Below are 25299 nucleotides of genomic sequence, written 5' to 3'. Positions count from 1 at the left end.
TTTTTTTCTTCCCTCCTCCACCCTCCCATCCTCGTGAACCTTTGATAAATTATAAATTACTATTATTTTCATACCTTACACCCCGCTGTCTTCCTTCACCCATGTTTCTGTTGTTCATCCCTCTCTGGGGCAGAGGAGGCTCTAACAAAAAAGAACTTTTAATTTTAAAATGCATTTAGATGTATTGAAAATGGCAAGATAGTATAGAAAGTTCTATATGCCACATCCACTTTCCCTTACTATTAGCATATTAAAATACAAATGTAAGGCATATTTCTCAATTAATAACCCAATACTGATATATCATTATTAACTAAAGTTAGTATTTTAGTCAGATGTCCTTATTTCTTATTCCAATGCCCCCTTTCTTTGCTGGGATCCCATCCAGATCGTTTAGTTGCCTTATCTCCTTAGGCTTCTGCGCAGAGCCTAATTTAGTCCCGGTTAGTGTTTACCCAAACAAGTGTGGAGGGAGAGAGGGGCAGAGAGTTGAGGATATATACTTAATTAAGTGAATTTAAACGATGAGAAGACTGACAGGATGAAAGTGAGGGTGGCAGTAGGCAGAAGGAATAGAGTGAATAGGGTTCTCAGAATATATTCTGAGACTGTAGAGAGGGAACAGATAGTGGTGGGAAATGAGCATGTAAGTGAGTGAGATTTTAAGCATTGTCAAATGCCTTCTAGGAATAGGATAGTGGTGGTGTTTCGTCAGTCATCAAATCTTGACTGTTTCAGGCCTTCTGCTGAGTACTGATAGAGGGATGTGAGAGTTGTAGGGAGGAACGAGTGAGAAACAATCTGGATGTAGGAGAGAAAAATCCAAGACATTTCCTGAGTAGAAGTGTCAGATGTTAATTAATCGAAGTTGTGACATGGTGGGTAAAGAGTTAAGACATCCAAAACATCACGCAGTTTTTCTGCTTCATAATCATCCCATTGTTTTTTACAACAAACATCTTCCCTCCCCATCCCATCTCAGCAAAGGCTGGAGATGGCTTAGAATCTTACTTGTGCACAGAAGTCTTTTGCTTCTGGAATACGTCCTGAGCCATAAATAGAGGCTTACTCTGAATATTGAAATAAAATGTGTTGCAAAGGGGTTCTTATATTGGGAAGAATCTAGACACTGAATGCTCAACTCCTTTAAGGAAATCTGGGCTAGCCTCCAAGTTGGTGACTAAGACAAGAGACAAGAGACTCCCACCTCTACGTCTGTCGTTACTACAAAGACATGTACAGGTGAAGCTACATGAAGGGGAGAAGCCTTTCCCCTGGCTCTTCACTAGGTCAGAAGATTTAGGTCCTAACCTTGGTTTTCATCCTCTTAGTGACTCTTTAACAGCTTCTATTTCGTCAAATGTAAAATGCATACAGTGATACTAACTCCCATGGAGTGGGGTAATGATCAAGTACTCACACATGTATGCTCAATTTATAACACTTGCTGTTATTATAGCGATGAGGGTGCCTTCACTTCACCAGGGATGTCTTGGTGTCTCCAACCTTCCCCTCTAGGCTGCCCTAGACTGTCCTTTTGTCCCTTGGTACTCTACCTTACCAGAAGCCCTCCTGGTGTAGTGGTTACCCTTTGGGCTGTGATCTGCATGGTTGGCAGTTTGAAACACCAGCAGCCGTGCAGGAGATGGACTGGACTTTCTGCTGTAAACAGTTACAGCCTTGCAAACACACACGGGGTCGCTGTGAGTCAGCATTGACTCCATGGTGTGCATTTGGTTTTGGTTTAGGTACTCTACCATAAGAAGTCATTTGTTGTTGCACCTATGATACTTAAGTAGTTATTTTTCAATGTAGACATATATTTATTCCCCTGTGTTAGGCTTTGGAGATACTACAGTGAACAGGGACAGAGCTTTGTTTCTAGGAACACCTATAATTCCCTGAGGAAGCAAGTCATAAAACACAAACAGGAGACAGTGAGATTCTTGCAGATAGAGTAAATGCTATAAAGGAAGCAAACAGGAGGATGGGGGAATAGCCTCCTGGAGAATGGAGTAGGCAGGACTTCTGTGGCAACATGTAGGAGGATGAGGGTGTTGCCTGGGAAGAGTGGGCAATAGGGAGAGTGCTTCAGGTAGAGGGAGCAGAGTTTGGGAAGGAAGATGAGTCCATGTGAGTTTGTCTTGTAGCATGGGTTCTCTCTCCCCACTAGTTTCTTTGATCAGACATCTTTGACTCTTATTTCTAAAACACAGCACACTTCCTGGCCCAGTGGGGGCACTCAGAGAATGCCTATGGAATTGATGACTTTCTCTTCCTCAAGTTTTTGTTCATTCACTTTATTCCTTTTCAGTTAACAATAGCCACACTGGCCTTTTTAGGTTCTTGGTTGGCTTAGTGACGATTCACATCATTTGCTTATAATAAAGTCTCATAGATAACCTAGTTTATGCTGAAGTTTTGATAGTCGGCCTATTTAAAAGCTGAATTTTTGGAGGAAAACTGCTCTTTGACTCACTTGTTTGTCAGTGACTACAGCACATGCATGTATACCTCCTCCAAAAGGACAGACCTCACACTACACTAAGATCTGTTTGTGCAGTTGACATGCATTTAATTGACTCTATGGTAGCGAGTTTGTTTTCTCATTTCTCCAGGTCCAGTCCACATGCTAAGTTTTCTCTAAAATCGCTTTTCCAATTTCCTAGCACCTGACTATTTCAAGCTCTCCTACTAGTTTCTTATTAGGCAATTCATGAAGTATAACAGGTGTTGGTTGCACAAATTGTAAATATACGAAATACTGCTGAATTGTTTATTTTAAAATGATTAATTTTGTTATATTAATTTTACTCAATTAAAAAGCACCTTAAAAACATGTTAAAACCCATAAAAATAAAAAATATAATTTAGAGGTCAAGAAATAAATTATAGTGCAGGAAACATACATATTACTCATTTTTGTAAACCACTCAATCCTTTTATGCATTTGTTTCCTATGAGTGCTATACATTTATATATTTACATATGCTACGTTTTGGACACATCACATGCAGAAAAATATGGAAGGTGATTTTCAAAAAGAGGTGAACAACTTTTGTCTAGACTGATAAAAGTAATGGAAGAGGTAAAGAACTACCTTCTGAAGATGCCTCAGAGTAGGCGATTTAAAAATTAAAGCTTTCCAGTTTATTCTTTTAGCCTAGCATAACCTGACACTAAAGCCGAACAGAAAAGGCATAATGCAGTAGAATTATGAAAGTTTCACTTATAAAACATTTACAAATTTTGCTAATGAAAAATTAGGAAACCAAATAGATACTTGTTAGATGATTTATTCTAGTAAGTAATGATAACATAAATTTAGGATATCTTTTTATTATTTCATAGAGTAAAAGAAAACTATAAAATCGTATTGACAGACTGAGAAGCTATTAGATTAAATTCTGTACTTTATTTTTGATTGTAGTTTAATTTTTGTTGTTGAGAACAAATGCAGCAGAACATTCAGTAATTCAGCAATTTCTATGTGTGCACTTCAGTGACATTGGTTACAGCCTCCAGAGCTGTGCAACCATTCTCACGCTCCTTTTCCGAATCGCTGCTCCTGGTTAGTGCACAGCTCCGTTTTCTGTGAAGTCATTAGAGTTGCTGTCGTCACTTGGGTCCCATATAGATTTCTGAAAAGAGCACAAGGCTAAAAACAGACTTTCTTTAGTAGTTAAGCTAAACTATTGTTTGATTTTAAAATTTACTCCAGGAGAAAATTTTTAATCTTTTTTTTTTTTTTTCCCAAGCTTTAAAGATCATCTTAGACAATAGTTTCAGGGTTCATCCAGCCTCTGTGGCTTTAGAAAGTCTGGATTCCATGGTAATTTGAAATTCTTTTCTGCATTTTCTCCCATTTGATTAGGAGTCTCCTATAGAATTTTTGATCAAAGTCAAAATGTTTTCTTGGCGAATCTGTGGTATATCGCTATAGAAAAAGGAAACTATCACCTTGATTAAAGGTATTAATTAGAAATCTTTAGTAAAACTTCATACATAATGAAGAAATAGTAGAGCCATTTTTATTAAAAACAAGGAATGCTGATTATGCCTGCTAAACTTCAACCTCATCTTTTAAAAAAATCATTTTATTGGAGCTTCGTACAGCTCTTATCACAGTCCATACATCTATCCATTGTGTCAAGCACGTTTGTACATTTGTTGCCATCATCATTCTCGAAACATTTGCTTTCTGCTTGAGCCTTTGGTATCAGCTCCGCATTTTTTCCCCTCCCTCCCCGCTTCCCACTCCCTCATGTGAACCCTTGATAATTTATAAATTATTATTATTTTGTCATGTCTTATACTGTCCAACGTCTCCCATCACCCACTTCTCTGTTGCCCAATCCCCAGGGAGGAGGTTATGTGTATCAACCTCATCTTTGAAGCACTAGTTACTGACAGCATAAGAAAAATAAAGACGGGTCAGTATTGAAAAGAAGACAATACTAATAAATTGAATGTGATATAATCACCTACCCAGGAAATGCAAAGGAATTAATTGAATAGAATAAATCTTAGAGTTGTTTGGTGCTATCCACTTGGCTCCAACTATTTGAGCAGTCCTATGTACCACAGAGTAAGGGTCCTTACCATCAAAGAGAGTGAAAGATGTTAAAAACTAAAGCAATGGAACAAGACTTACAGTACAAAGTATTCTTTCCCCTCTCTTCTCTATCTTCCCTCTTCCCATCTATCCCTATAGATGATCAGTTTTATTAATTTCTGCCTGTCCGTCCAGTGTTATTAAAACATTTAAATGCAAAGGAAAATAAATATATGTTCTTTATTTTTTCTTTTCTAACACAAAAGTAGCATACCATGTGACTGCATAGCTTTTTCCCCAATGTGACAATGTGCCTCGAACGCTTTCTATATGTTTCCTAGAGTACACCATCAACAGCTGCATAACATTCCATTTTGTGAATGTGCTATCCTGAAAACCAAACTCATTGTCATTGAATTAATTCCAACTTGTAGAGATCTTTACAGGACAAAGCAGGTGTGCCTCCTCCCTGTGGGTTGCCAGGTTTTAAATATTTATGGGCGCGGAAAGCCTCAGCTTTCTCCCAGATAGTGGTTAGCAGCCCAGCTTGTAACCCAATATGCCACCAATATAAGCACAGTAATCATGTAGCTATTGGTTTGATGCCTACCTATTAGATGCTTAAACACCCCCACCCCAACCAAACTAATTTAAAATTTTAACTTAGTTTTAGTTACACAAGTCTGTGACCTGTACCCTTGTAAGAACTTAGAAGAACTATCACCTCTCCCTCTCTGCTGTTATTGCCAGTTTGGTGTTCTGTCCACTCCTTACTAATATATTCCCATTGGTTAGAAATGTGATTCCCAGCAGTAGCATTAGTTTGGAAATTAAAGCTTTATCAAACTGGTTGTTAGTTATAGGCATTGCTAATGAAGCTGGAAATCTGCTCTTCTGCCTATGCAAATTCTGTTCTCCTTTCTTTTTTAATTAATTTTGCTTTATCTTCTCCAGTTCTTTTTGGTTGTCCACCTGTTTAAGTTGAGCCAATTAAATAACAGCTTTTGTAGGTAAAAAGCAGCTGATTATTAGTAATTAAAAAATAAAAAAGGCAAGGGCCAGACCACGTCTGTCTTTATACTGCTTTCCAAGGCCTGGAATTGACAGAGGAGCTTACTAAAATCCTGTTGGCTAATGAAGCTGAGCTGTCTCCAGGCAGCTTAAGTCCCTCCCCTCTGCAGTGCAGCGGGGTCTCTTCTCCCCAGGAGCAGAGCTCCTGAGCTACACTGGGCCAGAATTGACTTGGAAGAAAAGACTGGTGATCTGCTTCCTAAAGGTCACTGATTTAAAAACTATATGAAGCCCAACCATATGAGACCAACTGCACAGTTCTTGCTGACAGTTAGTCAGTGCTGACTCATAGCGGCCCCCTGTGGATTTCAAGATTGTAACTTTATGGGAGTAGAAAGCCCAGTCTTTTTCCTGTGGAGAAATTGCCAACCATAAGGATTTCAGCCTAATGCATGAGCACTACACCACCAGGGTTCCAACAGCAGCGTTTGCCCCTGAAATAAAGCTCAAAAAGCAGGGAGGGGCAGGAAGGAGGAGCAGCCAGGGAGGACCTGGGAAAAGTGCCATGACATTGAGGGGGTTGTAGCCAATATAACAAAATAAAATGCGTATAAATTATGGAGTGGAAAATTCATTTGCTCTGTAAACTTTCACTCAAATGACAATTAAAGAAAGAGGAAGGAAAAAACAAATCCTGTGGAGCCTCGTGCGACTCGGCAGGACATGGGGTTGTCATGAGTTGGCATCAGTTCAACAGTGTCTGGGGGCTCTGGTTTTCCCCATGAGTGATTTGCATCCTTGTCACACTTGAAGGAAGTAGTAGAGGATTGCTGTCTCCTTCGACAGTCTTCCTGACCCCTTAGTTACTGTGCAGAGGTTGAGTTAGGTCTGCAAATGGTGAGATGCTCATGGCCAGTGTTTTGAGTGAGAGAGGTTTCAAGCTAACGGGGTACGGAGTTTCTGTAGATCCTGAGAATGCTCAGTGGAATGTCTGTAGAGGAATTAAAAATTCATTGCACAAAGCTAGACTTCCTAGACTTTTAGAGGGCACCTGGCTAGTTTGCCCTCTAAGAGGTTGCCAACCTTGTATTTTGCCAAATAAGGTAATTTAAAATAAGTACCTATAATTAATATTCTTAATAGTTAATAGATGCTCATGGTACTACATTCAGAACAAACAAAGGATATACATTGAATTAAATAAGTCTCATACTTCCTCTCCAGTTCCCTAACTATCCAGTTCCCTTCCCAAGAGGCAAACCGGTTGCTTGATCATCCTTCCAGGGATAGCCCACGAATTTACAAACAGGTATGAATGTATTGGTTTTCTCCCCTCTCCCACATAAATTGGTAGCGTGTTACAATAATCCTTCTATATCTTGGGACCTGCCCCACCTCCTACATCTTATCTTAGAGGTTGCTTTACATTAGTATATAGATAGCTGCAGATTATTATTATTATTTTTAGATTATTTTTTAATGGCACCACAGTATTATTAAAAGCATTGAAACCAAACGATTTAAAACATTGTTTTAAATTTTAAAAAATTATTGGGGGGCTCGTACAACTCTTATCACAATCCATCCATACATCCATTGTGTCAAGCACATTTGTACATTTGTTGCCATCATTATTCTTATAACATTTGCTTTCTACTTGAGCCCTTGGTATCAGCTCATTTCCTCCCTCCCCACTCATTCCCTCATGAATCCTTGATAATTTATAAATTTTTATTTTTTCATGTCTTACACTGTCCAATGTCTCCCTTCACCCAGTTTTCTGTTGTCCGTCCCCCAGGGAGGGGGTTATATGTAGATCACTGTGATCATTCCTCCTTCCTCCCCCCACCTTTCTCTTGCCCTCTTTTAAATTTTTTTAAGTATATTTAAGCACCAAAATTAAGGGGAAAAATATTAATTCAGTGTAAAGAACAGTTTTATTAATTAAATAAATTAATTTATTTAATTTATTAAATTAATTGATTGCTTGATTGCTTGATTAAATTAATTAAAAAAATTAATCCCCAAATTGATCCAAATAACTGTGTTTGAAAAAAACAGAAAAAAACCCCAAAAAAGTCTTAAGATAATACAACAAAATGTTATAATGTTTAAATATGCACGTATATATAATTAAAAATCATATAAAAATAAAGGTAATAAAAAAAAAAGCGATGTTTGAAAGCCTTTGTTTGAGATAGCAAGTGTAAAAACCAGGGCAGATTATGAGATTCTAACTAAGATTCATTAGTGGGTTGAATGAATGATAGGGCAAGAAATACAGAATTGAGGTTTCTATGTCTTCCTCCCTATTTTACAGAGATGAACAGATAAGGGATTCTTTTCTTATGTCCTACAGTTGTACTCTTTAGTTCATCAGATCATATAATTAGCCAATCTGCTGTCAAGATATTTCGGTTTTATAGCAGCTGTCGGTTGGCTTGGAGCAGGGAGAGTAGTTTCAGGATTGTTTATTCCTTCTATTAATACTTTTTGATCAATTACTGCATGAATAGCACTATGAAAATTTGAAAAGCACACGCTGTTGTCCTGTGTGAATAATTCCCACTGTGATGGGGCCTTTACTTGGGAGTGACTGAAATTGGAAAGGGTAGTAAGAGTCAGGTGAGAGCCTTGGGACTGAAGAGTTTATAGGGCAGGTGGCCTTTGAGAAAATAGGGATAATGGAATTTTTGCTGTACATTTATTCAGTGCTCTGGATGTACAAGGTACTGTCATAGGTCAATGACAAACCACAAACACCTACCTTAGAGGATAATAGTGTAGGATTGAGGAGAATTGAGGAAGACATGAATAAGGGAGCTGGCCTGTTGACTAGGTAGTACATTTTATTAGGCAACTCTGTATAGGTGTTGGGTACAAGAAAGGAAAATGGTACAGATCTGAGATGAAAAGAGAAAGTATAGGTGGACCCAAATTGTCTCAATTGACCATGGCAATCTGATTTAACACAGTTGTATTTAAGAGAACAAGTACATGCAATATTTTTTAACCTTTTATTTTCAGAACAAGCAATTTATTTACATGATTGAAACAGTTAAAAAAGTCTTAAAAGGTATACCGCCCACATAGTCTCCCTTTGACTTCGCTTCTCTGACCTAATCCCCTTTTGTGTCATTTGTTTTTCTAAGTTGGACACAGAAACCACTCTGGATGTTTCTACTTACAAAGAGATTTAGCACAGAGAATTGGGTCCTTTTTGAAGAGCTGAATGAGGCGGGGAGGGGTTCAGGAGGATGCTCTTAAGATTGAATTGTAAGGGCCTACCACTGGAGCTGTGATCTGGAGGTCAGAATGTCCCCGTGCCACTCTTAATTAACCCACCTCTCCTGTTTGTCATGACGCTGATGACTAAGCATTGGAACTTGCTGTTGTCGACCAGCAACAGCAGCAGCAGCACCTGGTACCTTGTTAGAAACTCTTTAAAACTTCACCAGCTAAATCGGAACCTGTGTTTTATTAAAATCTCTGGTAATTTGCCTGTGCACTTAAGTTTGAGAGGTCCTGGATGGCAGCAGAGTGTTTGGTCACCACTACTGCTTCCAACCCAAGTGTCTTCTTGATTTTTGTTTCCATTTGAAAGGGAGTTGGGAAATGTAATTGTTGGTTTTCCCAACTCTTAGTTTAGGAAAGTAGGAATGGAGGTTGAAGGAATCCATCTACTGACCTGATCATACTCTCCCAAAAATAACCATTGTAATTTCATGTGTTTCCTTCCAGATACTTTATAGGCAAGGGCTCCAAAAGGTTTGTGGAAAAATTACATTGTATTTTAATTTCATTTTTCCACAAACTTCCACACCCCTAAACATATGTGAAAATAAATTTTTTTCACTTAAAAAATTTTTTAATGAGCAATATAGTGTATATGGTATTCCGAACCTTGAGTTTATCATTTCACATTTTATCTTGGGAAACCTCTCCATATCATTTTGTTTTTTTTAACAACTGTATGGCTTTCCATTAAATGGATTAAAAATGTTTAAAATTGAGGTGGTCTAAGAATTACAGTCTCGGAAACCCACAGGGGCAGTTCTACCCTGTCCTAAATGATCACTGGGAGTTGGAATCGACCTGATTGGCATGAGTTTGGAATACAATCTAAAGGGAGGTCTGGTGGCCTAATCTGTTCACACACTGCACAGTCAACAGTTTATTTAACTCACCAGCTGCCTCAAGGGAGAGTTTTGAGACTTTCTGCTCCCATAAAGATTTATAGCCTCCCGAAAACTATTCTGCCTTTTAGGGTATTTTGAGTTGCAGTCTACTTGATGACAATGAGTTTAAGTTTTCTTTAATACAATTTTAAAGGAGCTATGGTGGTTCAGTGGTTAAGTGTTCTGCTAACTGAGAAGTTGGCAATTTTAACTCAGCACTTGCTCTGCAGGAGAAAAGACCTAGTGCTCTGCTCCCATGAAGATTATAGCCTCGGAAATCCTAGGAGGCATTTCGATCTGTCCTATAGGGCTGTTGTGAGTGCAACAGCAACAACACAATCTAAATTACATGATTCTAATGTATTGGCACGTATAACATACAATGTAGTTCTTAAATGTTTGCTTTCTGCCTCCTCTCCTGTGTGGTTGGGTCTTTTGTATGAGTTACCTTGTTTAGCTCACAGCTGCAACCAAATGTACTGGATTTTCTTCCTCCGCCTTATATGGGAACTCAAGCTTTGAAAAATTACTTTGATAATTGTGGACTGAGGAGTAGCCAAATTGGGATTTGAACCAGTTAGCCTCCATCATCTAATTTGATAGTAGTATTAAAACCTTCAAATGATTTGTGGAATACTGTATTTTGGTAACCAGTTTCTTTGGAAAGAGATTTGAAAATGTACCATTGAATATTTTTGTGGGTATTAAAAGCAATTTCAATTTTCCCCCCACTTCTCTGACTCAGGTATCCAGCTCACATAGAAGACATTGACTACGAAGAAGGAAAAGTACTCATCCATTTCAAGCGCTGGAACCATCGTTACGATGAATGGTTCTGCTGGGACAGTCCGTATTTACGCCCGTTAGAGAAAATCCAGCTGAGGAAAGAGGGCTTACATGGAGAAGAAGGATCGTCTGTGAGTAATTTAGCATTAGGAAAGTTCTGGAAGGAGCTGGGTCAGCTATTGTGCAATGCAGTAGCTGTGGACCTATCCCCTTTAGGCCCATGTTTACAACAGGGTCTTTTGAGAATCCTGGTTTCCATTTAATCAAATGATGTGATTAATGTGACAGCTCATATTAACCTGGCTGAAACTCCTGAGTTGATGGTGGATGGAGACCTTGTTTTTCTTTTACAGCATTGTGTCCTCAGCTTAGAGAACAATGCCTTGAAGACACAGTAGGTCTTCAGGAAATACTTGTGGAATAAATAGGTGAATGAAGGAGTAAATTCTAGATTCACAGTATTACAATCTTGCCATCTTTGCTCTCTGATTACTCAGCAATCATGCTGTGTAGTAAACCATGCCACCTCATTTTTAAGATCATGTGTGGCTTTCAAAGAGCTTGGACCTGAAGGGAGGCTATTTCCATTTTCTAAATGTTATCATTTGCTTGGAGCTTTTACTGACTTCTGAATGAAGTAATGAAGCATTAATTTTGAGTTTTTTTAAAGAGACACTGTGATATTCAGTCATCCTCCTGCCTTCAAATTTGACTCAACCCAGTATCTGTTTTCTGTTTTAAGCCTGATCTCTGTTAGGCCCTCCCCCACACCCACTTTCAGATCAATGAGATTTAAAATGTTTGTCTCTTTTCAATCTTAACTATTCAATATTTATTGTACAAAATTTATCAATGCCAGCTGTGTGCTGCATGTTCTCCATGGTGGTAGGAAACAATATAAATATTAAAGGTGAATGGGTGCTTCTCTTGGCTACAGACTTTAGAAATGAGTGGTATTAAATGGCATTAATGCTCCTTCCTCAGGGTGAAGTAGTCTTGTTCCTTTTAACTTGGATACTGGCTGTGTTTCCCCAATTCTTAGACTTACTTTCCAAGCATATTGGTTTTTCCCCCAAGCATATTCTTGACTGGAGAGAGTTATCAGTAGTGCTGAGTTGTATCTGCCAGGCCTCCCCAGGAGGGTTAGGTCTTGCACCCAAGCCCTTCTAATACTAACCAGAAAAAACAAGCTTTCCACATCCCAGTAGCCACCTCTCATTCCCACTCTGACCCACTCTATCCTCTTTTCCGAGTTCTGGTCAGTGTGTGTCCTATAAACATGGATTAGTAACAGAATATTTTTTTCTTTTTGATGTTTTTTAGGAATTTCAGATAAATGAACAGGTCCTTGCTTGCTGGTCTGATTGTCGTTTTTATCCAGCCAAAGTCACTGCTGTTAACAAGGATGGTAAGGCATTTAAGTTGGAGTAGTTTTTACTCGTGATTTAGGGGAAAGTTGGTAATATTAGAGTTTGAGGGTGTATTTTTCAGCATTATTTCCTAGGAACCATCTCTTCAAGTTAATCAGTATGTGAAGAATCAGAGGTGATCGTAACTGGAGAGAAAGCTGGGTTAAAAGGGGGCTAGCTCTTTGCTCCCTAACGTTCAGTCTAAAATAGTCACAAAACAGTTTTCCTGTCATTCTGCTGAGAAATACGTGATCTACAAGTTCCTGATACAATTGACAAAATGTCACTACTATTCCTTTTGCTGATTTGTGAATAACCATTTTAGAAGTGAAATGAATAGCAAACATTTCTTTGACTGTGCTTTGTGGAGGTAAGGTGATTGAAGATGATGTGCAGTGTCAGAGTTGTAGTGGAAGTTGAGGCAGTGTAGCTTACTTAGTGGGATGCCTTTGCCACATGCTAGAACCTTCCAGGATACACATCAGGATACCCAAAGAGGTTTGTTTTGCGATTAATAAGACCAGCAGAGGTTTCTAAGGATACCGTATGTGATCAGAATTTTGGCATTGGGAGAATAGATTCTTGGGTCTGAAATGATAACCTTTTTTTTCTTTTTTTTTACATGATAATCTTTTGTAAGCATTTTCTACCAGGATGTTTATGTTATGTCCTTGATCTTCAAAACCTTTAAGCTAATTCGTCCTCTCTGTGTCACTATCAGGGATGACCATGAGGCCAGATTGGTTTCATTCAGGTAGATAGCCAGCATTTGTCCTGGTGTTGCAGTGGGTTAAGTGTTGGGCTGCTAACTGAAAACTGGTGGTTGGGACCTATGAGTCTCAGAAACTCTATGGAGCAGTTCTACAGGATTGCTGGGAATTCAACCATAGGGCAGTGGCTCTTTGGTGCTGGATCTTTTGTGGTCAGAGAAGTGTTGGCCTTGAGATAGAAATTAAGTCTGAGAATGGGTTGGGTTGAGAGGATTAAAAGTGACAAATAGCAGAATATGGAGGAGGAATTCCAGGTTCTCTGATTGTTTTCACCTCTTCAGCTTTTGGATCAGTTAGATGTACCAGTTATGGTCACAGCTCTCTTCCCTTCGGCCTGGAAAGCAAGGTTGTGGTCTTTTAAGTGGTCTTTTAAGCAGATTGATAAATCTTTTTGGATAGCTCCTTGTTTCCTTAAATTATTTTTTATAAGTAAAATAATAATAAAATTGATGTTACTGCCTTTCCTGTGTATTAACTGGGGGAAAAAGGATTTGAAGGAAAATATAAATGTTCTTAAACTTATACCTTTTAGTAAAAGGCCTCCATAGATAAAAGAGGTAACCTTAAGGAAGGAATATTTCTCCTTCTACTGACCCCCAAGAGTGCCTGGGAGTGCTGAAATGGGAGGAAAGGGATTAGGTAAAGGGATAGCAAAAAAAGGTGCAAGACAGTATAGTGATCGTAAGGGTCCAAGAAATGTGCAGTTACTAGGGTTTCTGTGGGGGGTGGGACTACTGTGATGCTTTTTGAAATAATCATTTAAGGACTGTAAGTATTGACCACATTGGCCATAGTTAATTAGGGCTTTTGTATTTTTTTTTTTTTAAACTGGGGCAACCAAAGCTTTGCTTGCAAGGTATTTCAAAATAAGTCTTTTCAGTTGTTTCCCCCATGAGCTAAAAGGGTAAGAGGGAAAGTCATTTGCCTCCTTAACCCTCTGGTTCTGTGAGCTCAGAATTCTGTCCAGTGAAATGAAATTTTAGTTAATTGGAAAACATTGAAAACGAGTAGTGCTTTCTGCCAATGTGTTTTCCTGAAGTCCTGAATTACGTTGCCACTCTTAACTTGTTGAAAGAGGGGAGAGAAATCCAGAAGTAAAAAATTATTGGAACAGGTAGGATGGTGTTATTGATACTTGCTGGATTGTGCTGGAAAGCTACCTTGTGGGAACTCAGATTTGTGCCAGATTTTGAGAGGAAAATACTCTTGCGTGAGATGTCTTTAAGATTGGAGTTTATCCATGGGAGCTGGTGGGCAGTTTCTATTTCATTGTGATTCATGTCAGTACTTGCAGGTTTAGGAGCCGCAATGCTGGACTCTTCATTCTTTCCCTGGTGTTTTCTGCCCTCTGTATCACCTGTAGCAGGGCTTAATGATCCTGTGAGGAGAGGCTCCGGTGGGAAGGTGTCCCCTATCTCCTATATTTCCTTTGAAAGTCACATATATCTTGTTGGCTCTGCTAAGAGGAGGCCCGGAATATCGTGAAGTTACAGTTGGTAGATTCATCCACCTTTGGAAGGCTTGGGCTGATTTTTTTTTTTGTCACTCTTAATCTCCCTGTGGTTTTCCTGAGCACTGAATGAGCCGACTGGTTGGGTGGGGGCTCTCTCCAGAGTAGGTGAGCAGTCAGGAATCAAGGATGAATGAGCTACAACTTTCTTTCCCATGTCATACAGTTGATTCTGACTCCTGTTGAGTGTCTAGGACTGAGTAGAACACCCCCATAGGCTTCCTAAGGCCATATTCTGTATGAAAGAGAAGACTGCTTCTGCTTTTCTCTTGCTTTCTTCTGGCTAAGCATCTTGTTTTGTTCAAGCCACCAACCTTTTGGTTAACATCTGAGTACTTTGACTACTGTGCCGCCAGGTCTCCAGCCAGATCCTCAACTAAACGGCAACTTTATAGTGGCTTAAGGGAATGAACCCTTGCTTGGAAAATGGGCCAGGCAGTGTCAGATTATGTAGCCCCCTTCACCTGGAATGGTGCTTTGGCAGTGGGAAATAAGCATCATTTTGTATTGAGGTAGCTACACCTGTGAGCCTTGTCAGCGCCTCGTTGTGGACTGAAGCTTGAGGGTCTTTGTTTGGAAACAAGGTCCTTTCAGAGGATCCTTGTTTGGAAGCTGTCTCTGGTAGTTCACCGCAGCCTTAGCTGGAATTGCTTAGCTTCCTGTTTTTAATCAAGGGCATGGCATAGCCACTTGTTTGCCAGGGCCACTTACTTACTGTCAGGGTTTTGTGTCCCCGCTCTGTTCTGTAAGGCGTTCTCACGGGGTGGGGGGAGTAAAAGCAGTTTAGTATTTACAACAAAGAGAGATTCATTCCTCTTTCCTGTTGATCTGTGGTTCTTAATCTTGAGAGATCTGGTGAGCCAGGTGGGTTGCCCTTCCTCCTTGAAAATCTGTGTATCTTTTTTGGTCAAGACACGAAGTCAGCTCTGCATTTAGAGCTGACTGGGTGGAAATGGCTTTCTTTCTGAGTCTCTGGTGGAGCAATTCCTGACTTTGTGTTCTTCCTGCTGTAACTGATCCCATGTATCGAAGTGCGGAGAGGTTGCACAACGTGAAGAGCTTTGAACAGCTCTGAGCAGAGACGAAAAGAAGCTTCGGGCCCACGCCACACAAGCAGGTGCTAGCTTGACCCTGACCTTCCCGGCTGAGGCGACGGGGAGGGGCCGGGGCTTCCCTTTTGTCGTGACTTGGGGATAATAATAACTAGAATCACTCACTGATTTCTCGTCTGTGACGAGTCCTGTGCTCGGCAATTTTCATATCTTCTTTCACTTTGTCTTCACACAAACATGCCAAGGTTCTTGCTAACCAACTCTATTCTCATTTTACAGATGAGGCTATAAACTAATGAGGTCTGAATGGAAGTCTGTGGGTTCAAGCTTCTGAAATGGCCCTGCTGTTCCCGGAGATGGGGAGGGCAGGCCACATTTTCCTAAGATAGCTTGGTGGTGAATTGGAGCCAGGTGTTACAAAGGGGAGGGAGTACTGCAGAAAAAGTGCCTGATGTAAGACTATGGCAGGTGTAGGTGGTCTGCTTTCTGGAAGTTGGTTGTCTCCTGAGATGCCTTAATGGGGAGAGAGATGCTAGTTCTGGCCCTTACAGGCTATTCACTGACCTCCCTCTGGACTCATTTGGGCTATTAGAAATTGAAGAAGGAATTGGGCAGGTAACCTTTGGACATTGTTGATCACGAAACCTGAGCCTTCTCTGTAAGTTTGCTAAGAAGGAAAACCATAGGGCAGGGAAAGGTGTGCTTGCAAACATGTCAATCACATGTTATCACAGTTGTGGTAGATTTCAAGAGGAAAAAAGCCCCGTCCAATTCAGAGTCACCTGTGTGTCCTTGCCTCCTTGGCCCTAGAGAAGGGGTGAGCTGGCTAAGCATCTCTTGTTTTGTTCTTGCTGCTCCACTTCTGCTTTTGCTGTCAGGCACAGAAGGTATTCCGCTAACACTGAGTTCCCAACCCTCACAGGGACAAGGCCAGGAAGCTTTGTTTCACTTGTGGACATGGGTAAGGAGCGTTCAAATGGTAGAGGGGAAGGGGCTCCTTTAGGTTACCTGAGAGAGATAATCCAAACCCTGTGTCAATTTAGAAGCATAACTGTATGTCTTTATATTTAGAAGTGTTCTGTCATCTGCATCTTCTATGTTAAACACATCAGTGAAAGGAGAAAACCAATCAAACCCACTGCCACTGAGTCAATTCAGACTCATAGTGGCCCTCTAGGGCAGATTAGAACTCCACTGGGTTTCTGAGGCTGGGTTCTAACTGTTGACAAAGCAGGCTAGCAGTTCAGTGCTTAACCTACTGTACCGCCAGGGATCTAGTGAGAGAGAAACTGTTGAATAAAGAGAGCTCTGTTATCAGCCACGTATAGGAAGGTTCATGGGAAGAACTTTTTAAAATCATTTTATTGGGGGCTCGTACAACTCTTAATCACAGTCCATCCATCCATCCATTGTGTCAAGCACATTTGTACATATGTTGCCATCATCATTCTCAAAACATTTGCTTTCTACTTGAGCCCTTGGTATCAGCTCCTCATTTCCCCCTCCCTCCCCGCTCCCTTGATAATTTATAAATTATTACTATTTTTTCATGTCTTGTACTGTTCGACATCTACTTCACCCACTTTTCTGTTGTCCGTCCTCCAGGGACGAGATTATATCCTTGTGCTCGGTTTCCCCTTTCTACCCCACTTTCCTTCTACCCTCCGGTATCGCCACTCTCACCACTGATCCTGAGGGGTTCATCTGTCCGGGATTCCCTGTGTTTATAGTTCCTATCTGTACCAGTGTACATCCTCTGGTCTAGCCAGATTTGTAAGGTAGAATTGGGGATCATGATAGTGGAGGGTGGTGGTGGTGAGAAAGCATTAAAGAACTAGAGGAAAGTTGTATGTTTCATCATTACTATACTGCACCCTGACTGGCTCGTCGCCTCCCCATGACCCTTCTGAAAGAGATGTCAGGGAAGAACTTCTTTTAACTTACACATGAAACCATTAGTTTTTGGGTCTCTTTTCGGAAATAGGTTTAGACCACAGTTGAGTGCCAGTGGTCTTTCTAACTAAGGCTTTATTTAGCATAATCAAGAAAGTTTGAAGATGATCTTTTGTGGTCCATTGGAAGCCAAAGGGTCAAGACCAGGGTATTAGTATCTAAGGTCAGTGGTCCCTAAGTACCTTTGACCATAGAATTTGTGTCATTTGGGAGACATTCAGTTGTGACCAGTAATGCCTATGGTTTGATGACAAACAGATTTTGGAGAGAGGCAGTGTTATGTGGTGAGAGAATTGGTCAAAGTTGGCCGACTGGCTTGGAGTCTGATCTTAGCTATCTTTACACATGGAATTGAGGCACAGCCCTGTGTCTGTAAATATGCTCCAGAATTTACCTAAGATAGTTAGAAATGTTGGGTAGCATTAATTTAATGCCCTTTTAGATCATGTCAGTAAAAATGACAACTGATGGAACCCATCAACTTTTTTTGTTGCTAAAATAATTGAAAAATAAGAACTAGATCCTTAAAACTCCTATGTGCACCACCCCCATCCCCCTCATCTCCTGCTCCCAAGCTGGCCATAGCAACATCATGGTTGTCTGAAAAAGATCTGTTTAGAATTCCATAACTTCCTTTGCTTGCTGACACCCTCACAGTATATATATAGGCAGAGAAAGAACTTTGTCGGTAGACACACTGTATAGGTGGGATCCTGGACCCTTGTTGGCGCTGCTCATTGCGTCATTGCTGAGATGCTTTAGGCAGATTCGTTTTTTTTGTTTTTGTTCCTAGACTTCTTTTGTTATCATGTGTCATCTATTTGTTGATGTTTTAACCAACAAAGCATAGCTAAATATGCTTATGTTGTTTGCTAGCCAGTTTCTTTCAGTTTTGGTGGTACCAGTGAGAGTCACATTTATTTTGTAAATACCAGGATTAAAACTCAGTAGGTAATTCTGTGCTAGTGATTTTTATACTTTGTGCTCTTCTGAATCACTTGGTTGGTGTTGGCTCAGGTTCATAGCTATGCTGTGTGTAACAGAATGTAACATTGGTCAGTCCTGCACCGTCTTCTTAATCACTGAATTTATTGTTGTGACCAGTGTATATTTTGAGAGCCTTCCAACCTAGGGGGCTTATCTTCTAACGCTGAATATATTGTACAATATGAGGGTGTTTCAAAAAATTGTTGGGAAAAATTGAATGAAAATATAATGGAATTTTCCTATGAAGTTTTGGAAGCTCCCTTATAATTTGTTGTGATTTGTAGGGTTTTTATTGGCTGATTCAGGAGGTAGAGGTCCAGGCCTTTCTTCCTAGTCTGTCTTAATCTGGAGCTTAGCTGGAAACTGTCCAGTATGTGTGACCCTGCTGGTATTTGAAATGCCAGTGGCATGGCTCCCGGATCATAGCAACACTCAAGCCAACAATATGATACACTGAAGGATTGGTGGTGGGAATCACCTGGAAAGCCTATTAAAACACACATTTCTGTCTCCCACTCCCAGAGTTTCTGAGTTAGTTTATATGAGTTGAGGCAACTTGCATTTCTAACAAGCTCTCAGGAATTGCTGATGCGGACTGTTGTGGGCCCCACTTTGAGAAGCCCTGGTTTACAGTGAACCAGCCATTGTGAAAGAGACTGATGTGAGATGTGGAGCCCTTTGAGTTGGCATCTGTATTTCATTAAGGTAGACCTACGCATGTGAGGATGTGTGGGCCAAGCACTAAATGCGTCTTAGAATAATTTGGAGCAAGGAGAAATCTCCAGTAGCTGGAAAGTTAAGAAGCTTTGATATAACTTTTTAAGTCACTTAAGCTGGGTGCTTAAAGATCAGTGAGGGATTTGAGTAAGCCTAACAGCAGTTTTTTTCGACCCCTTTGGAGGTTGAACCACTCTTTCCCAGGGGTTGCCTAAGGCTATTGGAAAACATAAATATTTCACAATATATAATTACTTATTATTTTGTGATTAATCACTAAGCTTTATGTTTAGTGATGTTCAATTTGTAACAATGAAAATACAGCCAGCAAAAAAAAAAAAAGAAAATACAGCCTGCATATCAGATATTTACCTTATGATGCATGACAGTAGCAAAATTACAGTTATAAAGTAGCAACAAAAATAATTTTATGGTTGGGGGGGTCACCACAACATGAGGAACTATATTAAATGGTCGCAGGATTAGGAAGGTTGAGAACCACTGGCCTAGCAGATGATGGCCATACTTTGCTTTTATTAAGGCAGGAAAACATGATAAAGTTGTGGAGGTGGGAATGTCACAGGCACCTTCAGTGGATGGCAAATACTAGACACTTGGAGTTGGTGGGCATTATGTTCATGCTGATACATTTTGGAAAACACTGGCATTCTTCTGCTCTCAGCCCTCTGGGATTTTTTCCCCTTTTCTATATGTGTGGGAAATACTGATCCTCAAAATTAAGTATCTATTCACTGTTAATATTGGCAAGTTCAGAGGATTGATTCTTTTTTTTTTTTTTAAATACAAATCCTCTGGACAACAAGGAGTATTTAGGATGTAGGTGGGTTTTGATAAGCAAAGTGAAAAGTATTGGTTTGGGTTTAGTTAATGGAAACTTGTATTTAGATGATCATTTTCTGTGTTCTTGTAGGGAGTAATACTTATTGAACTTTTTTCCTTCTTCAAATTGTGGTAGATTTGTATGTAACAAAACATTGGCTATATTATTGGTTGAACATCCTCCCTCCTCCCCCTATGGGATAAAATGTTCAACACAGAGGTAATATTGCTGATGTTTTGGCAACATTTTATTTTGAAATATTGTAATGTGAATATCATTATATGGATTTTGAGATGCAATCATGATGCCTTTAGGATAGGATAATGGTTATATTTCCTTTAAAATGTAAAAGACATCACTACTTCCGAGCCTAGAAAATAAAAATTAAATGATAAAAATCAATTATTCACTAAGGAATAAATCTACATTCTTCACATTCTTACTGTTCTTAGTCTAATTCTTTGCAAGTCCCCCTCCCCATGAGGCATCATAGAAATTTGAGTTATTTTTTTTATCTGTATAGATAAAAAGAAAACTTACTATGTAACATTGTATAAGAAATGAAGGCAAGTATCTAATAAGTAAGGCTGAATGTGATTCTTAAACAGTGGTTTTTAACTCCCATAAGTTTATTATGTGGTTGGAGCTTCCTTGTGTTTATACTTTGAAAGTTGTTGTTTTCATGAGACTGCAAGTTAAAATCATGATATCTTCTTGAATTTTAGGTACTTACACTGTGAAATTTTATGATGGAGTAGTTCAGACTGTCAAACATATTCATGTCAAAGCTTTTTCCAAAGATCAGGTGAGAAATGTGGTTTTGCTTTGTGGTATGAATAATGCTAACTTTGTAGTTTTGTTTTTCAAATAAAGGCTTCTGATGGCAAAAGGCTTTTTTCCTCCATCTAACACAGTTTCACCTGAAAATAACACACAAGCTTTCAGAAATTGTAAATATTTGTCTTTCTTTGCCTTTTCCTTTTAACACAGATTCTTTTTCCAAAAGCACCAAGTACTTGGAAACCATTGTCTGTTATTTGTTTTCCTCAAAAGTGTCTGGTTGTCATTATTTTTTCTGTCTGTGCCCTTAGCACTATTGCTGATTGTAGGGAGCTTGTGTAAATGTTTGAGGCGACCTAGAGCATGTTTTTCTCATTTAGCTTTGGCCTTCGTCTTGAAATCATGACCAGTTGATTTTCAGTACTACTGTTTGTTAGTGATTTGACAACCACTTGCCCTAGATGTGTCTGGCTTGAAAATATTATATCCTATTATCCTATGCCCCATATGTGGCCTGTGTTTTGGTATTTTGATATTGGTCAAAGGAGACATCTACAAATACTTCTTTCTTCATGTTTTTTTTGCCCCACCCCCTGTTGTCATTTTTTTACGTCTATGTTTGACTGAAATAATAGAGGAGAAAAGTGGAGATCAGTACTTGGATATTGGTGTTTATAAAAATTCTGGTAACGATTTTAGCGCTGGAAGTTGACTAACAGAAATTAATAAAATTCACCTTTTTGAATGATGTTGATATATTATTTTTCTTATGATCAAATGCCTCTGCTTGTCATAGATTTTTAGTAACTTCTGTTTATGTATTTAGCCATTTCAAAGGACACCTTAAAAATGTTTTTACGTTTTATTTTCTTCAGAAAATAGTCAAAATTATGAAGCTTTTGCCCTGGAGATGTTTATCTTTTGATTATTTGATCCTTAGGCATCAAAAGAACTATGCAGTACTTTCTTTAAAATGTTACTTGGCCTTAAATCTGGCCAATTTTTGAGCTAGGTTTGTAGAATGTGTTAATTTAGAAACCAGAATTTCTCCAAATGGAATCTAGGCCTCCAGATACATTCAGTTGTTTACTCATGCATGTCACTTAGTAACTTGATAGGACTGATTGGCGTGGAGGTGGGCACCTTGCTCAGTGCGGATCTGTAAGTGCTCCAGTTCTTAATTTCCAGCTGCCTCTGAGGGGTCTCAAGTCAGACCTGGCAGGGTGGCAAGCACAGGCCCATGAGTTCTTTTTTTTTTTCTTCAAAAAGGCACGGTAGTTTGTCTAATTGGCTTTTCATATCTTTCTAGCTCTAGGAACCAATTATTCTGTTATGTCCATGCACAAAAAATAAAATAAGAAAAACTGTAAGCGTTCTTATTATTTTCTTAGAATAGATTGAGATTTTGTTTTTACATAACTGCACTACCCTAAATGTTGTGATAATTAAATTTTAGAAACTTTATCCCCTTTTTTGAAGTTACGAAAACAATACATGGTTATTAGAGAAAACTTAAAAAGTACAGAAAAACACAGGAAAAATAAGCAAAGTATAGAATCCCATTAAATACTTAGGAGTCTAGCCTTCTGAATTTTTGTTAAACATATTTACATATACATCCATATATATATTTCAAAACTAGTATGTATATATATACATACATAAACATGCATATATAGTTTTATAATTTGCTCTATTAACAAAGTAACATTTTCCAAAGTTCTTTAATATTCTCTTTGAATTAACTTTAATGGACACACACACACATAACACATCTATTCTTTGTGTAACCAATTAACCAATTTCCTAATGATCAGTCATTAAGGATCTTTGTACATATGGGTATACAAATATGATTACTCTTTTAGCATATTCCATTTCCAAGAGTTGAATCTAGTTTAAAAGTATGACTTTTTAAAAATCCTTTAACCCGAATTGTCAAGGCACTCTCCCTCCCAGAAAGGTGCCTGCTGCTTAAGTTTCTACCAGCAGTGTCTGAGAGTGCTTGTTCTCAAACCTGGCTACTTTCAGAACACTTTTTAGGACTTAAAATTGTTTTTCCTTCTAGGATCTACCTTCATAGTCTCCCTGTTTTTGTCTTAATTGCAAATTAATCATGCACTCGCTGTATATTTAGGCATTCTTTCCTGCTTCTGGCAAAAATCTGCATCTTTTTAAGTCCTAGGGATCTCCTATGAACAGGATGATAACTTGTTCTTTAGAGTTCTTGAAGAGAGATGCATAAGTCTAGTTGTAGTTTTGAGATCTCCAGAGCTTTGTTATAAATCACTTGTAATAAATTCAAGATTTTGTGCATGAATTTTAAACAAAGTAGTTTAAGAGATAAGCAGTAAATAGTTTTTCCTTTTGGCTTTGAGAAAACTTAGATTGGTTTAGGAACATAGTATGGGGCTTGATGGAGCAAGCACAGCCATTGGTTACTCAGTAGGGGAAGCAGACTCTGGTTCTGGGTTGGATAATCTTTACAGGTTTCTTCTTCTCTGTAGTTACCAGTTTAAATTCTCATCTACACTGTCAGAATTTACTGACAGACAGTCAAGGTCTCTGAAAGGCCTTGAGCCTATATAGTTATGGATCAGGCCATGAGAAGCACTGGCATACATTTTTCTTAGAATGCCCCCTGTCTGGAAGATTGCTTTCTAGAAAAGATCACTAAGGTAGTTATTTGTCATCTTTATTGTTTTCTAGTGACTTAATAAGGGCAATTGCTTTGTCTCTGAAGGAATTGAATATCACAGTTATTTTCTTTAAACTTAGGCCTGATTCTCAAACTTCAGCAAAGTATTTATTTATTTTGTGGTGCTTTGCATTATGTGACTTGGCATATGCCATCTTTTAATTTCTTTGTTTGTCTTCATAACTGCAAAAAACTCCTTTTATATTTGCAAGTAATCACCAAGTGTTTCATCGCTATTTTGCTCATTTTAGAATATTGTGGGTAATGCTAGGCCTAAAGAAACAGATCACAAAAGTCTTTCATCAACTCCTGATAAACGAGAGAAGTTTAAAGAGCAGAGAAAAGCTACCGTCAATGTGAAAAAAGACAAAGAGGACAAAGCCTTAAAAACAGAAAAGCGACCCAAGCAGCCTGATAAAGAAGGAAAGCTGATCGGCTCTGAAAAGGGAAAGGTGTCAGAGAAAAACCTTCCTAAGAACGAGAAGGAAGACAAGGAGAACATTTCCGAAAATGACAGGGAGTATACTGGAGATGCCCAAGTGGATAAGAAGCCAGAAAATGACATTGTGAGGAGTCCACAAGAAAACTTGAGGGAGCCTAAAAGAAAACGAGGCAGACCCCCTTCCATAGCTCCTACTGGTGAGTTTTCCAAGTGGGCTCTGCAGTGGGCAATGCCAGAATGTTCTTCTGTGGCCCTATGTGGTTCTTTATAAATTCTGTACTTCAATCCTTCGTTTTTTGTGACTGACTTTGAATCGTCTTGCCATCTGAAAACAAGTCGTGTCTGTGGATCTGAATTTTGAGTGAGGCATGTCACCAGCTGAACATAAATCAGGAAGCGTGTCCATGACTGAGCTTCTGGGTGGTAGATAACAGTCCATTAGTTACTTCAGCTTATATGATAAAGTAACCTCTTGCAGCTTCAGTTGATTAATAAGCTAAGGCCTTTTGCTTCTGTCCATTTAAAGGGTCTCATTTTAAGTAATTGTAATAGAAACCAGGATCAGGAAATAAGAGCTTCTTTCTTTTCAAAGTTTCATTGATTTTATTGTAGGAAATAAGATTTTAATGAGGCAGGCTTGAAGGAAGAAAGGAGGAGAAGTAAACAAGGTGTGGACCTCCTCGCAAGGAAGTAGGGGTCCAAGCACAATGACTAGGGAGGGAGGCCTGGGGACATTTTGAAATTGAATTTTCTGGAGAGTAGTTACTGATTGCAAAATGTCATAGTCTAAACAGAAGGTTAATTGATACAGAGTCAAGATGATAAAGTATGGATTCAGGGAAGAATACAAGTTAGTATTTGGAATTCTTCTAGAACACCCAGGTGCATAACATGTCCTGAATTTCTTCCTGAGGCAAACATTTATTCTCCAGGTCTATTCAGTAATACATAAAAGCTCTTTTTGGGTTGAACTCTGCTTGGGGTCATGTGACAGTGGTCCTCAAGCATGCTCACTTGCATATTCCTTACCTTCCCCTTCATTAATTGTAAGTGGGTTTCACCCTTAGCATGCTTGCGATGTTTCTTAGGGCCTAGACTTGTTCTGTCCAGTCTGGCAGCCTCTAGGCAGCCTCTAGGTGACTATTGAACGCTTGAAATGTGGCTAGTCCAACTCAAGGTGTACTGTAAATATAAAATACATACTAGATTTCAAGTGCTTAGTATATAAAAAAAGAATGTTCCATTTTTATGTTGATTAAATACTGAAATGTTGTTTTTGGATGTATTGGGTTAAATGAAATGTATTTTAAAAGCTAATTTAACGTTTTAAAAAAACCTCTTTAAACATGACTACTAAAAAATTGTAACATTAAAGTGCATGGCTTGCATTTATGGCTTTCATTATATTTCTATTGGACAGCACTGGCCTAAAGTTACCTGCTCTCTCAATGAGGTTCTAGAAAGGAAGTAGATCCTAATGCCCAAGGCATCTATGATCTGTAATGAGTGGATTTCTCTTCTAGAATGTTGCTCATGGTATACTCTTGGAAAAACTGAGAAAATAACCTCTTTGTTCAATATACAGATTTAGGATCCCTTTTTAGTGGGGC

General features: G+C 39.0%; 1 protein-coding gene across 1 annotated transcript in view; it reads left to right on the top strand.

Moving 5' to 3' along the window:
• Window positions 1–25299, top strand: part of PHF20 (PHD finger protein 20) — a 132092-nt gene that overhangs the window by 53198 nt on the left and 53595 nt on the right. Inside the window, exons 3-6 of the mRNA XM_004697958.2 lie at window positions 10490–10661; window positions 11854–11938; window positions 20495–20574; window positions 23499–23886. Of these exons, the coding sequence (XP_004698015.1) occupies window positions 10490–10661; window positions 11854–11938; window positions 20495–20574; window positions 23499–23886 (725 nt within the window). The remainder of the gene's footprint in view (window positions 1–10489; window positions 10662–11853; window positions 11939–20494; window positions 20575–23498; window positions 23887–25299) is intronic.

The sequence above is a fragment of the Echinops telfairi genome, unplaced genomic scaffold (genome assembly GCF_000313985.2).
Source record: "Echinops telfairi isolate 266 unplaced genomic scaffold, ASM31398v2 ScPeMD7_5592;HRSCAF=6446, whole genome shotgun sequence".
Classification (NCBI taxonomy): Eukaryota; Metazoa; Chordata; class Mammalia; order Afrosoricida; family Tenrecidae; genus Echinops; species Echinops telfairi.
This window is presented reverse-complemented; position numbering and strand designations above follow the sequence as displayed.